This window comes from Lagenorhynchus albirostris, chromosome 6 (genome assembly GCF_949774975.1).
Source record: "Lagenorhynchus albirostris chromosome 6, mLagAlb1.1, whole genome shotgun sequence".
Lineage (NCBI taxonomy): Eukaryota > Metazoa > Chordata > Mammalia > Artiodactyla > Delphinidae > Lagenorhynchus > Lagenorhynchus albirostris.
Window position 1 is genome coordinate 24998362 of NC_083100.1, and position 16367 is coordinate 25014728.

At 35.4% G+C, this 16367-nt stretch overlaps 1 protein-coding gene across 1 annotated transcript in view; it reads left to right on the plus strand.

Moving 5' to 3' along the window:
- Positions 1-16367, plus strand: part of ERBB4 (erb-b2 receptor tyrosine kinase 4) — a 1131344-nt gene that overhangs the window by 601115 nt on the left and 513862 nt on the right. Inside the window, exon 3 of the mRNA XM_060152176.1 lies at positions 6413-6599. Within this exon, the coding sequence (XP_060008159.1) occupies positions 6413-6599 (187 nt within the window). The remainder of the gene's footprint in view (positions 1-6412; positions 6600-16367) is intronic.

Sequence of the window (16367 nt, forward strand, 5' to 3'; positions counted from 1 at the left end):
AGATTTAGAAATAATAAAGACTGATTTTTCTGGAATGATCTGAAGGTAAATGGAAAGCCCAGCGCAGCAGTACAATCTCTTCAATCTTTGGTTGAATGACACCCACTGAAAATACTGGGAAGTTTATAACTGCAGATTTAACATTTTTTTCTTAAACTATTATGTGGGAAAAATGGTTATGAATTTCTGTCCTTCAGAACAAACCATGCATTTTTTTTCTAAGCTTATTGCTAATATGGTATGAGAAGTTGGTCAGATTTCTTTCATTTTTCCATTTCTTTTGATTTCCATCATCAAATGCCATGGACAACAAATTGTCCCTTGGATTAGAAGAGTTTTGAAGCATTTAAAAGTTTGATGATCGTCAATGGTATTCACTCCTTGAACAAAGTAGCTGTGGAAGCATACATTGACAATGGAAATCAATCAGTTTTAGTCAGCAGCAGCTTCCACCACAAAGAGAAATATGTCTGTAGGTGGGTATTCAGTTTTCATTTGACAAAACAGGCAGTTTCCTGGGACTAACCATACTGAACCAGAACCAGAGCCAGGGTTTTCTCTTTTCTGGTGCATTCTGATGATTTCTACTTACCACTGTGGTCCTTGGACACAAGTCATGATTGTGTTGTTCAAAGAATTTTTTTTTTATTATCAGAACGTTCATAAAATCATTTTCGATGGAAAACAATATCTAAGAAGAACTTAAGTGTTGCATTCTCCTTTTTAATTCAACAGTCATTACTGAATCTCTTTTCAGTGCCAGGGTCTGTACTAAGGGCTATAACATACACAGAAACAATATAAGGAACCAATTCGATAATTTAGGAATAAATTGCAAGTTGAAGAGGCAAAATATAAACATACTGAAGGTCACACAACAAAGAGGTTAAAAGCAATGGTTCTTATAAATATTTTTGTCTTCAACTCCGATTGTCCACAGATAGTTTGTCTGCCTTGGCTATTAACAGAGATAACAGTGTTTGTAATAGCTAGCAGTTGCTGAACTCTTACAGACATTTGTCTTATATCTTCTAATCCTTATAACACCTTTATAAGAGAGGTATTGCTATTTATTTTTTAAAGATGAAGAAACTGAGGCTCAGAGAGGATAAACATTTTGATCAACACCACAAAGTTAGAAAGCATAGCCTGGCTTTGCCTAGTAGTTGAGCCCACATTTCTTACCATTATACTTTCCACAGATAAGTCCATATACTTAAAACTTGTTTTTATTTTTATAAAAAATTTTGAGACATTTAAAAGTCTTGTGCTGCTCACATTCTTTCTAATGGCTGAAAAGAAAGGAACAATGGGTAACTAACATGATTATGTGACCTAATCAGACATTGTAAGCTTAATTGACCGTTAGGTATCTCTTGACTTTTTACCCAGGTTTCTTAGTGACCTGCCGATATTAACTCATAAGCATGTTACTGACCCTTTTTCATTATTAAGAAATCCTGCCATTACTAAGTTGCTTCCTGTAATTTTATTTGCAATCAGTATGCCTGGTAGCTCATGTTATCTGCAGTGGAGTTTCCCATTGAGATGTTTCAAGATATTTGTTCCCAGAAAGGTTTTAAGAGTACCTACAAGAATGTGGCTCTGAATTCCGGAAAACAGAAAACTTAGGAGGACAAAACAAGGCATATTTGTGGCTTTTAAATATAAGAATTTTATATTCATCTCCCATAATTCTTTAAAAATTCTTTGATTCCATGAGCCCCTCCAGATATAAATCTTGGGTTGAGGGATTTGCTATAATCTTTTTCCTCTTAATATTTACATTATTTGCTGTGTAGGAGTTAGTGGTATGTGGGATGAGTGAATAGGATCTTCACCATCATTATTAGCAAATAATTCATCATGAATGAATTACATATCACCTGCTCATGGGCGGCTTTGTTCAAAATGGTTTGAACATATGCTTTCTCAGCATTAACACATCATGATGCCCAGAGTTCCCACTGCAAAAGGATTATTTGTTAAGGTAATGGTTAAGTTACATGCATTATTTTGCAAGACCAGAGGGTAATAAATAAGCAGAATGGGTAATGAAAGAGACTCATTTTAGACACAAGAATCTCAGTTAAAGCAGTAAATCCCTCCAGTCCCAGAATCTGGACAAGGGAGTAGCTGTTGCTATTAACCTGACCTTTTATGAAGATAACAAAAATGTTTGTAAGAATACTTTAATGCACGCTCTGGAATGAGGAGTACATACATTTTACAATGCAATTAATTCAAATATTTATACATTAAATACTATGTGAAAACAAAGATGCTCTTAGTTATATTTTACTTTCTCATGTAGCTAAAGGCACTTGGAGCATCCTCTTCTATGATTAGTTGATTTTTCTCTATATTTTCACCATTGTTCTTGGCTTATATCCATAACACTTTTTATACTAAAGGCTTTATTATTTGCGGGTTATTTGTAGCCTCTGCTAATGTGTGGTCCAAAAGCCATGCCAAATGGTGCATCTGTATCAATTAATAGCTAAAAAGAATTTATCCCTCTAATAAACACTGCAGAATTGCCTACTGACATTGTGTCTTTGCTCATAAACCTCTTCATTTTCCTGAGTGTGCTTCACCTGTGTTTTCTCTGATAATCCCATCAATGTGACCTTCTATCCTAAGATAAGCCAATAGATTTTTACAGTTTTTGTTAAAAAGATCCACTTCTTAGGTGAAGTTAGAGCTAATGGTGAGTTTGCTAGGAAGAATGATGGATATTATAATATGTTTTAGACAAAGGATTGATAATATATCCTCTGCCCCAACATTTATTATAGTGCTATTATTGTAACCTAGAGCAGCTGATAATAATTATATATAAGCCAAAAAAATAAATTATTTTTATAATGAATGAAATAATTTTACTTTTTAGACCAAATGATGTTAGAAATTGTTTATGATCTCTCTTTTAAGAACTCAAAGAGATAACAGCACAATCATTGGAACAGTGGTTGAAGGAGAACTTGTAGGGCTGTAGGGCTCCACTATTCCAGGCAAGTGTGATTTTAAAACAAATTGTAGCATGTAAACAATGCATGCCACTGCTGATCTTTAACCCCTCTTCCCATTCCCCAGAGCATTCATCTCTTCAATCCAAAATGCTCAGTGTCTCAGGATTTCCCGTTGTGACATAGAGTTCCCAATTTGATGCCAGACATGAGTAGTTTCATGTGTCCCTTGCCTCTTTGTTGCCACCTTTGCTCTATTAGCATTCTACTCATCACGATGATGAGTGGTAGCATGTTTATCCTTAAGAATTGTGGACCTGGGGCCTTCCCTGGTGGCGCAGCAGTTAAGAATCTGCCTGCCAATGCAGGGGACATGGGTTCGAGCCCTGGTCCGGGAAGATCCCACATGACGCGGAGCAACTAAGCCCGTGCACCACAACTACTGAGCCTGCGCCCTAGAGCCCGTGAGCCAAAACTACTGAAGCCTGCGTGCCTAGAGCCCATGCTCCGCAACAAGAGAAGCCACCGCAATGAGAAGCCCACACACCGCAGCGAAGAGTAGGCCCCGCTCGCTGCAACTAGAGAAAGCCCACGTGCAGTCAAAAATATAAATAAATTAATTAATTAAAAAAAAAAAGAATTGTGGACCTGGGACAATATACATGGAGGCCTACATACTGTGGGGCTTATTGTTTATTATAAATCAAGCAAATGTTATTCAATAAAATAAGTTCTATCCTCCCATTTTGATGGATATATCTTTATAACAACCTGGAAAGCCAAGTGAAATGTTAGAATTTTTGGACTCCTCAGGAATATGGTGGCATAGAGAGAGATGGCCTCCAGCTTCCAGCCCCTCCTTCACCTAGTTCTATCCAGTTTTGTGAGAGGTCTTGCACACAAGTGAATGGACACTCTAGTCCACACATCGAGGATCCATACACTCTCCCCTTAAACATCTGGACCACCCATCTTTCTTAACTGTATGCAAATTGGTGGCGCAGTCTGTGGTCTGGGGAACAGAACAGAACTGGGAAAGATGATATTACAGGCCCTGTACTCGGGTGTGGGGGGTGGCTTTTGAGGAATGGAATTCTGGGTTCACAGGGGTTTGGAGCATGATCTGTCTAGAAGAGGGCATTGCAGGCTGCGGGTGGGTACTCCTCTGGACTCCGTAGACTACCTAGTGGTGAAGGTATGGCCAGAGAAGAGCCAGAGTGTTCAGCAAACATTTGTTGGTTTCTTACTAAGTACTAGCACTGTTCTGGTCCCCTGGGAAACATGAGTGAACAAATTAAAATGTTTGCCTTTATAGTGCTTATATTCTGGGAAATAGAGAAAAAGACTATAAATACTAAATGTAGTAAATATATAAACTATATATTATGTTAGCGTGTGAGAAGTACTATAGAAACAATAAAAATTAGAGCAAGGAAAGATGGGAGGGTTGCCATGTTAAATAGATCAGTCAGGCTTGGTCTCAACTGAGAAGGTAGATTTGAGCAAAAACTTGAAGGCAGTGAGGAAATCAGCCAAGAAGATAATAAGAGGGAGAGACGCTCAGGCCCTTAAAAGTACAGTGAGCACCTCGAGGTAGGACCATTCTCAGCATGTTGAAAGAACAACAAAGAGACCAGCAAATCTGGAAAGAGCGAGCAAGGTGTAGAGTTAAAAAGAGAAGTCAGAAAAAGAATGATGACCAGATCATACAGTGTAGCACCGTCCAGGAGGAATACAATGAGAGCCATAAAAATGTAATTTAAAATTTTCATGTGGCCACAAAAAAAGGTACAAAGAAACAGGTAAAAATCAACTTTAATAATGCATCTAGTAAAAATCAGTTTATCTAAAATGTTTTCATTTCAACATGCAACCTTTGAAATCCAGAGTGTATTTTACACTGACAACACATCTCAGTTCGTACGAGCTACATTTCAGTTGTTCAGTAGCCACGTATGATTAGTGGTTGCTCTACTGGACAACACAGATATAGGTTTTGACTCATCCTTGAAAGAACTTTGACTGTTACCCTGAGTGATTTGGGAGGCATTTCAGTTTTAAGAATTGAAGTGTCATGATTTGATCTATGTTTTAAAAACATCAGGGCTAGCCTTAACTGAGAATACACCAAAAGGGATCAAGCATAGAAACAGGGAGACCCGTTACAGTAATCTTGATGAAGAATGACGGTGGCTCAGAGGATACCAGTGGATGCCCTAAGTGGTTGAATTGCTAATCCTTTTAAAGATAGAACAAATAGGATGAATTGCATTTGGTGTGGGAAAGGGAAGTCAAGAATGATCCCAAGACTTTGGCCTGAATAACAGGAAGGATGGATTGACATCAACTAAGATGACCAAGACTGTTAGGAGGATGGGGAAAGAAGATAGATGTTCAGTCTTGGGAAGGTGTATCTGAGAAGCCTATGAGGCATCCAAGTGAAGATGCAGAGTAGGCTTGGTTATGAGTCTGGAGTTTAGGAGAGAGTTGGATGTAAAAGTTTGGAGATCATCAACCTTAAAATTGGGTAAGACAAGGGGGGAAGAGTAGATAGAAGAGAGGACCAAGGACTGAGCATTGGGACATCTGAAATTAAGAGATCTAAAATAACATGAAATTGACATTAAATAATATCAAATATTTGAGCACTTTTGAATTATGTTTAATTAAAAAAATAAGATGTATATCCACTACTGTCATTATTTGCATTTTACTAAAATCTATAGCTTTACATGAAGCCTAAAGCCCTTTTTGTGATTTTTTTTTTGCTTTAAAATGTCTCACAAACCTTTAAGTAATTAACTTATATTATAGACAACTACATTTAAACAATAAAACAGTCAAAATAAAAATTGTGGTTGTAATCAAATTAGAAACCATAATCAGTATCTAATGCATATTTTTATATATAAATATATGCATATATTCGCCAGAGATGTATAAGGCAATTGTTCTTTGATAACTATAGATTTAAACACTAATATAGCAGCTTGAAATCTGTCCCACAGTCTACAGTCTACAAACTAAGGCATCTTTGTTTTATTTGTGATAAGCTTACCAATTTGTTTTCTTTAAATATAAAGTTTGATTGATGGTTACGTGTTCTTACCTCATTTTAGTCTGTCGGAGAATGAGATCTTTATTCGTTTCATTATATTCAGATCTCAAATATGAGGAATGCTTCATACAATAAAATTCTTTCTTTTTACTATAAACACATTCATGACTTTTAAAAAAATACAACTAATTCTTCAAATGAGATTCTAACCCTTGTGATCTTGTGTGTCAAGGCAATTATTTATAGTATAATATGGAAATTAGTGTATTCAATTAAAAACTGAAAATTGGAATTAAATAACTCATTTTTATCTAAATGACTACATAAACATACTGACAAACAGTTTTTAATTATTTAACACAGGCAATTGTTTGTGTCTTTTCAGTCTATAAGAGAAGTCACAGGCTACGTGTTGGTGGCTCTTAATCAGTTTCGCTATCTGCCTCTGGAGAATTTACGCATTATTCGTGGGACAAAACTTTATGAAGATCGATATGCCTTGGCAATATTTTTAAACTACAGAAAAGATGGAAACTTTGGACTTCAAGAACTTGGATTGAAGAACTTGACTGGTAAGGAAAATATATAAATAGCAAATGTACTCTTATTATCAATATAATAGACACACACATATGGGTGTATGGTTTCTCCAGTGTATATTACATTGAGGAACATTATAAAGCATTGAAGTATATACTATTTATTCATTTTATGAGAAATGATGCCCTGCGATTCCCTTGTTTTATGTACAGATATTGTAAATGCAGTCTGACTATATCTCAGCTGAACAGAAGTACGCTCGAAGGAAATGCTCAGTGACTGAAAACTGAGATATGAAGCAGGTTTAAGAATGCTATGTTTGGTGGTCTTAGGTGAACAGTGGACCATATCATCAAATCTCTGCAATAATACCCTGACTTTCACTTTCGTTACAGCTCAGTAAATACACAAACCATTATATCTAGTTCCATTAATCTAGCTTTTTGTATAATCCCTTATTTTCAAAAAACATATCTAATGTATTGATCCAGTTTTGATTTCTTTTATTGAGTAACTCACTAAATGCCATTAGTAATTCATTCTCATAATGCTTTAATAACATCAGTGATTTTCTCCCCCAAGGTTGGAAATAGGTATTTGCTAACAACTTAAATTATCATCTTGCTACAAAAAACACTTTGAGGGAATTTGTTTTGTAAGCTGGTCCTTGCAATCCCACTGATATCTTTTCAATTCATATAGTTCAGAGTTTTGGTACAGGGATTCTAATTGTGAATTTTGCCGTATGTGCCTGTAACCAAAATGCACGAATTAGTAATTATATCACAGTGAGAGAAAGGAGCTTGAACTATTAATTTAATGTAAATTAATATGATCTATATATTTTGCATCAAAATATCTATTGACTTTGTGTGCGTTTGAGTCCACACAGTGTTGATGTTTCTTGATATTGGAATCTGAAATATTTTAGAAGTATTCCCTTAAAATGTTAAGAAACAGATAAGATTAATATTGTCAGGTTATTAAAATTATATGCTTCTTTTATTTACAGTGGACATAAAATATATAATTTTAAGTTAAAAGTAGCTTCATAGTTATCCAGACATGAGCTAAAATTGGGATATTTTGGATGAAGAAAGGAGTGTTGATTATGTTATTTTATTTTGAACATGATTGCTATAGAATTGATGACATAATGGTAAATGCAAATTGCTCAGAATTTATAGATTCCTTCATCAACATTTTTACCTTTTTTTCTTTCAAAGATAGTCTTCTTATTGAAGGGCAGGATATTTGACTAAATTGCTACTTGCATGGAAATAATGATAGGAGGAAGATTTTTGGAAATGGAACAGATAGAGAAAAATTGAATGATTGAAATTAGGAATCTAAAAATAACATGATCTAGTTAAAACTTGCCTAGGAAACATTGTGTTTTCTTCATGATTTTTCTCTGATTATATTAAAGAAAAATTGAATAAATTTATCTTCAAATTTTTATGATACTTAAATTATGTTATTCCAAAATATGTGCTATTTGAAGAATCTTTTCACACATAAAATTAGTCTTTAAAGAGTTCTTTTATTTATTTCCACATTAACATCAATACTATTAAAAAATTAAAAAGGAGTTATTTTGTCAAACTATGCCACATTTAAATGTCTATTGAGTGAGCTTACACCACATCTTACTTATGATTGTGACAGTTGTTTGATTTGTTTCAATCAAAATATAACACTATTATTTAAAAAATATTACTATTCCCTAAGCTGCCAAAAAGCCTTATATTTTCCTGTGCAGCAGTAGAGATGGGTAATTAATAAATGAATAAAAGAATGATTTGAGTATTTAGAAAAAAGCATGTATTTGTTCGAGTTATTATTAATTCATTTTTTGAATATGAGTTAATGAAAAGTACAGTAAAATAACCGGTGGAAAATTTAGACAATTTGGGGAATTTCCAGATATTTTAATATATTTATTACATAGTTGACAATTACATGCCAACATTATTCCTAGAGATAATCTAGAATCATTGTTCGTATTTTAGGTAATAAGATCAGGAGTGTAACTCCAATTTTGAAAATCAGAAGTTATACAGTAAGCACGACTGTGTTTGTGTGTAAGAATGTACGAGGAAGGACAGGTGACATATAACTGTTCAGCTCTTCATCAAAGAGGAATTGAAGATAAAGTTTGCTCTACAGTAATATCTTAAAGAGTTCAGTGTTCTAGGTAACCTGATTAAAGTAGCAAGCAAGCATTGGAGTTCACTTTAGGTGAGATTGTTTTTGTGTTTTGAAAAGATTTTTGTTTTTTGTTTGTTGATGGGCTATCCAAAGAAAATTGGTAAACTTTTTTTTCCTTTTTTAATTTAATGTTATTGAAATATTAAGAGTAGGGCTACCAGGGCTGGCCTTAAGTTTAGACTTACCTTGTGGAATATGAGGGGAAATAGAAAATCTGCTGAGTAGTCACATGTCTCACTACCTAACTACAGTAGTGAATTAAATTTTTAACTCAGTTCTTTCTTTCTTTCTTTATGTTTGGCTGTGTTTGGGTCTTGTTTCTGTGCGAGGACTTTCTCTAGTTGCGGCAAGCGGGGGCAGCTCTTCATCGAGGTGTGCTGGCTTCTCACTATCGCGGCCTCTCTTGTTGCGGAGCACAAGCTCCAGACGCACAGGCTTAGTAGTTGTGGCTCACGGGCCTAGTTGCTCCACAGCATGTGGAATCTTCCCAGACCAGGGCTCGAACCCGTGTCCCCTGCATTGGCAGGCAGATTCTCAACCACTTTGCCACCAGGGAAGCCCTTTAACTCAGTTCTTAAGGGGCCAGCAACATCAGCATCACCTGGGAACTTGTTCTAGATATGCAGATTCTTGGGCTTCACCTGAGCACTAATGGATGAGAAATTCTGGGGATGCGACCCACCAAATTTAAGGATCCCTCCAATGATTTTGACGACTATTAAGATTTGAGAAACAATGTTCTAATTAATTAAAGATACCAAGAAATGGTAGCAAAATATCTAGTTAATCTCTTCACACTTACTCGATCCAAATAATTTTCATTCATTTATTATCTCCTGGAAGGAAGAGAAGGAATGGTACAGAGAACAGATAAGTTTTTAATTGAATGACAAGAAATATACTCTCGACTGGTGTGAGAATGCAAATAATACACTAGCAGCCTGGATGGAAATGTGGGTATAAAAGAATTTGGAAATAAAAAAGATGCCAGGAATAAAATTTCTTCCATATTACCATTTTGTCTAACACCAACTTTACATAATGGTAAACCATTACAAGGACAATAATAATTTATTGAGAACTTTCCTTTTAAGCAAAATTTTCCTTTTGAGCACTTTCAGCAAGATAAATAACAAATACTAGTGTTGTAAAAAATAATTTTGAGATTGAGATTTTAAAGCTTTTTGATGTATCCATATTATGTTTCTCCTGAAATCTTTTTTTGCTGTGTTGACTTTAGACTAGTATGCCTTTATAATAGTATGTATGCCTCCTGCAAACTCTATCTTTGTGTAAAAGGGATGTTCGGTTAACATGAAGACTGTCATATATAACGGTTAATGGTTGGTTACCACTTATACATATATAAATTAACTCACCACTTTACCCATCCTAACTAACTTAACTTGATGCTCACCAAAAGCTATTCCTTGGACTATAAACATTACTACAGATCTCACTTAGGTACTTTTATTTTGGATGTGCCCAAAGACAAGAAACACACTTAAACATATTTTCCAGAAAGACTTGTCTTATTGCTGCCACTCACATTTCCCTGGTTCATTATGGGTGAGGTGGGGCAGAGTGGAGAAGAGGCAGATCCCTAGACTAAGGATATGCCACACAATCCAAAAGGGAATAAGGAACTTGTCATGGCAAGCTCTAGGTGCTCTGTTAACACTGGGTCATCCTTTTCTAGTCAAGAGAGAGAACGTACTTCCATCAGTGTGTCTCTTCAGGCATATAATCACCTCGAGGCCACTGGGAATGACACTGCTGCATCAGAGGACAGAGCTGGACAGAGTTCATTATTGCTTCCTCTTTTAAGGTCACTTGCATGTGGCTGTTGTTCTTATTAATCATTCCCAGTGATGATGTTCTGATAATTTTTTTACCAGCTCCTTCTTAGCCAAATATTCCTCTTTGAAATTCAAGCCAACATTTAATATAATATATTTACAACCTTAAGTTGATGAGGTCCTACTTGTTTAGTCACCTTTCTGGCCAAAATATAAAGGTTATTTCATTATATGGGACATAAAAACCACTGTTATTTTTCCCTTTTATAATTTATAAAATTACCTCATCTGTTAGTAATGGTGGACAGTATTATACAATTTCATCAATATATTGTAGATACGAAGGAACCTTTGAGAAGTATCTGTGTACTTATATATATTCTAGTATACATGTCCTATTTATAATGATGATAAGCCAGGTACAAATATTTTTATTTATTATTTATTTATTTATTTATGGCTGTGTTGGGTCTTTGTTGCTGCGCGCGGGCTTTCTCTAGTTGCAGCGAGTGGAGGCTACTCTGCGTTGCAGTGCGCGGGTTTCTCATTGCAGTGGCTTCTCTTGTTGCGGAGCCAGGCTCTAGTCGTGCGGGCTTCAGTAGTTGCAGCACGCGGGCTCAGTAGTTGTGGCACACAGGCTTAGCTGCTCTGCGACATGTGGGATCTTCCTGGACCAGGGATCGAACCCATGTCCCCTGACGTTAGCAGGTGGATCTTAACCACTGCACCACCAGGGAAGTCTGGTACAAATTTAATACAAGAATATGTTCATTTTTCTTAACAAATTTCACATTGAAGAATATTTGAATTTTCACCTTATGAATTATGAGAATATATCTTTTGAATGGGTGAAATTTAGTATGATACAAATACACAGCTTATATTTTCCAAGTGTTAACCAAATGTGCTGCATATTTTTAGACCTACAGATTCATATATTAATGCCTTTAATATATTATGGCTATTCTAATTGTTTGGTTAACTGTGTCACCTCAGATTATTATTTGAGATGTGGACAAAAAAAAAAGTAACCAAAATATAAAATGCTTAAGTTATTTTGAGAGCCCACAATAATAAGGGTGTATTAAATTTACTGAATTCTGACAGACTCAAAGTAAAGTTAAATGCTTAGTCTAGGAGATACAACATCTGAACTGATGTAACACTAGAACAGTGTCACATCTGAGCATTACATCTGAATGTCTGCCTTCAAGTATGCAAAGGCTATTAAGTAAAATAGTTCACCAGAGTAATGCAGCACCTTTTAATGTTTAAATTTCTTAACCCCCTTTGGCATTATTTGTAATGGTCAAATAATCTAATTTTGAAATAGACAGGCCACCTGTAACTGACTCAGTGTATATCAAAGAACATGGATGTGGAATCAGAACAATCTCTGTTTAAATGTCATATCATCACATAAGAGTCCACGTCTCACTGAGATTTAGATTCTTCATTGTTAAAACTGAGAGGAAAATTCCACCTCACAGTGTTAGTTATAGGCACTAACAAAATAAAGCAGGGAACTTGTCAACCACAGTACCTTTCACATAGAGGATGCTTAGGAAATCTTAGTTCTCTTATTGTTTTGTTTTTAGCTTTCCTTTGTGTCAATACACTGACAAAACAATTGTACCTGTTTCTGCATATTCAAATAGGTTCCTGTTGCTTCATTGGGGCTTTGACAAGTGATTTGTTTAGACAAAAAGGTGCTCCAAATTTCAGCATTTCTTCTGATACCACTTAGAAATTACTTTAAGTATAAACTCTCTTCCTCGGTGGTGAGAAGCCTGAGGCTTTTCTCTGTCTACTTTCAGTATGATTGCTGCCTTCAGTACTTCACAGCTCTTCTCTAGTCTTTCAGTGTCTCACCTCAAGCACCTGTTGCCCTAGCCCTTCATTTCAAATTCCCATCATCATGTTTCACCCTTCATCGGCCCTGACATTTGTCTTGACCAAGACAAGAGACATATTCATTCTAAGTTCTTTTACTGACGCTAGAGTCTCTAAGCATTCTTCAGCAGCTCTGTGAAAGGTCTTAGAAATGTATGAGTGGCTTCAACCAGCCTAGTTCAGGGATTGCTGTTAAATACGATGTTTGACAGAAGTACTACCAATATTTACATAAGAAGAAGCACTCAGCATATTGTGATATCTGCAGGAAAAAATAAATGATTCCAAGAATACTCCTAGCTTAAAGTAAATTAGTTGGAAAATGATTTGATCAAAACTAACCTATAGTGAGAATGCTGTGAGTCAGATGAAATCAGCAAAGAGTAGCGCACTCTTATGAAGGTGTCAATTTTTAGATCAGGTCCGCAATTTCTAAAATTGATACTCTAATCAGTATTTTTTAAAGAAGAATTGTTTGCTTGTCATATCAAACAGTGTATATTAACTAGAAAAGGAAAACGATAACAATATGTTTATGTGTATAAGTAAAACAGAAATATAGTTGAAAGAAAATGTTATAAATATGGGATCAGATAGTGTGACCATTTCAGCAAATTTCTAGGACTCATTCTCAGCTTTAGAGAACTGATGAGTGAATTTATGAAATTGAATGAAGGTAAAATGGGAATATCTCCTGCTATATGACTGATCAGAGGGGAGATTGTTATTGGAGAAATGAGACATGGGAAGAGGGACTTTCAAGGAACAGAACCATTTTTTCTCCACTAGTCATCATGTTTTCAATCACTAGTACTAAGAAAATCTACTCAGCCCATAAAAAGCACCCCCCTTGATTTATATCCCATTCAGTTTTCCTAAAAGGTTCCATTCTGTGAGCTACATTCTTTTTCATCGCTATAGAATCCTTAGGAAAAATTTTGGGAAAAACTAGCATTATGAGAGTCTCTCAGAAAAAGTTCCTGCTTGAGACTTTAAACCCCTGTCATTATTCTTTCTTGTCTCTAAGATACACCAAGATCTGTATATTCCCCTCCCTAAGAGAAAGCATATATATTCTAAGAAAATATATAAGGTCAACACATTCCCTTATTAAAGCTCATTTGTTGAGAAACCATGCTTGTTTGCTTATGACATTTAGAGATGGAGGAAAATCTTTGCTCCTCGGGGTCTTAAATGTAGTAAGAGAAATGGATTTGTTATTACCATAAGTCCATGATTTCACTCTGAGGAAAAAAGCAAAGATATCAGAATAGCTACCTCATCTTTACCCCAGGACATTAGCTTTGCCAGGCATGCAGATACTCAACTGAATAGAGTTGGCAAATTCTCTGCATCACTCCCAGTCACCAAACAACATTGGGGCCAGAAGCATTGCTTCATGGCACATCAGAACTCGAGAAGCTGTGTAAGTGGTATTTGGGGATAGCCTGCAACTGTATTTGAGCGGGAATAAAGAACGTGTGGAGTCTTTGACAAGTTTAGTTAGAGGAGGCAGCCCCAAGCTTGGCAGACCCTAAAACTCTCAGCCAGAGATAAGAAATGAGGCTACATGTTGTTCTCTTCCCATGTTTACCAAAGGCATGATACTGATAATTTCCCATGTTGTCATGGAGTTTCAACTTTACAAAATGCTTTCAAGGTTCCTTGTCTTTGTTTCACACACAGCTGGAAAGTATCTTTATTGTAATTTTACATCTAGGAAATGAGGCTTAAAGTGTTGTGGCTAATAAGGGCACCTTATTCTAGAATCTAGACCTATTTTTCATCTCTTCATATTGTGCCATTGCTAAGAAATGTTTAGGACAATTTCTCTAGGTGAGGCCATAGTCAGCGAAATATTAAAATGGCTGTAAACATAAACAATCCAAACTTTACACAGCAGACATGAAGGTTGTTTTAGAAAGAACTTCCTGATTTTAATTGTTGTATAATACTTTAATACATCATGAATGTATGTATGGGAAATGGTGGTAAGTTGACAATAAAATACAAGCAAACATAAAATGACAATACGATAAATACTGGATATGACTTTAAAGTATCAGATCTATTAACTAATTTCATAGCTACTGCCATTCTACTACAGCTTTTTTTTTTTTTTTTTTGCGGTACGCGGGCCTCTCATTGTTGTGGCGTCTCCCGTTGTGGAGCACAGGCTCCGGATGCGCAGGCTCCGGACGCGCAGGCTCAGCGGCCGTGGCTCACGGGCCCAGCTGCTCCACGGCATGTGGGATCTTCTCGGACCGGGGCACGAACCCGTGTCTCCTACATCGGCAGGCGTGCTCTCAACCACTGCGCCACCAGGGAAGCCCCTCTACTACAGCTTTTTAAAACTCGAAGTTACTGAATTCAGCCATAACTCAAATGTTTATTAATAGACTCCGTTTTACTGGTAAAGTTAAGGATTCTTTTGGAAAATGATGTCAATTCAAATATTTGTTAGCTTTGTTTTCTTCCACTTTTATATTCAAGACATTGTACTGAGACATGAACTATTCCAAATTATCTCTACCTGTCTTCTCTCAGTAAATATTATATTTCTGACAAATATTTACCCACCAACTGCAATGTGAATGTATTTTCCCCAATTATTATATTATTATTTTTTACTCAAGCATCTCTGTGGAGTTAAGTGCCTTCATTTTAATCTGTTTTACCTTCTAAAGCAGCACTGTCCAATAGAACTTTCTGTGATGATAGAAACATTCAGTCTGTGCTCCATAATTGAGTAGCCGTTAGCCAAATGTAACTACTGAGAACTTGAAAGGTGGCTAGTGCGATGAAGGAAATTAATTTTTAATTTTATCTAATGTAGTTTATTTAAATTTAAATAGCCAAATGTGGTTAGTGGCAATCATATTAGATAGTGAAGCATTAAAGGACAGCATATTTTACTGAACCCAAAGCAGGAGTCAATTAAATTTACAAGCCTGGAGAATCAGAGCACAGGCTCTGAATCCGGACCTCCTCCGTTGAAATCCTTTTTTGAGGCAAGTGATTCAATGTTGTAAGCCTTGATTTCCTCTTCAACTGAGTGTAATGAGAACACTTAGTTCATAAGACAGTTGTGAAAGTTGAATTATAAACTACATATAGCATTAAATGCGGTTCCTGAAATAAATGTCATTCATTATTACTTGAGAAGAAGAATGCTTTTGGTCCAAATAATAGAAACAGTCTATTTTTACAACCATTGAAAGCATGTTTGACTTATATAATCAAATTGTAAATTATAAAAGGTGTCATTTGTGATTTAGGACCTAACCATATTATATTTGAGTAAGCTGGGTTCTGGATGTTGTGCTTTGCTTCTTAATATGCTTTAAACTGCTAATTATTATGACTTTAGATTTCTGTTTGTCAGAAATCTGACTTTTTATAAATGAGATTTTTATTCTCCCTTTCAGTTCCCACAGTGTAAGCATCTAGTTATAAGTAGGTCCCTATGTCTATTTCTTAAATAAGTTCATTGAAAAAGTTAAGGACTAGGAGATTTTAATGACTTTTACAGCTAAGAAACTATATTGAAAAGTCTGCTGAGAATTATTTCTGGCACAGACAATGCCCATATCTTTAGGATGTTCCAGTTTATGTTGAAAGTTTTTCTTTGTTACATAATATTTATTTAATAACAGATAACAAAAGAAACTCTTCTATGAAACATTTTATCAAATAGGTAACTACGATATTTCATCAAATTTAAGTCATCATTAATTTTGAAAAAATATTTTTGGCCATTGTTTGCACGCCACACTAAAAAAGAGAAAAAGTAAAATCCCAGCATAAATGTAAATGATTGTATGAAAAATCGAGATCTTAGCAATATTAAATATGAAAATTGTATGCATTTTAGAATTGATAAATTAATAATATATA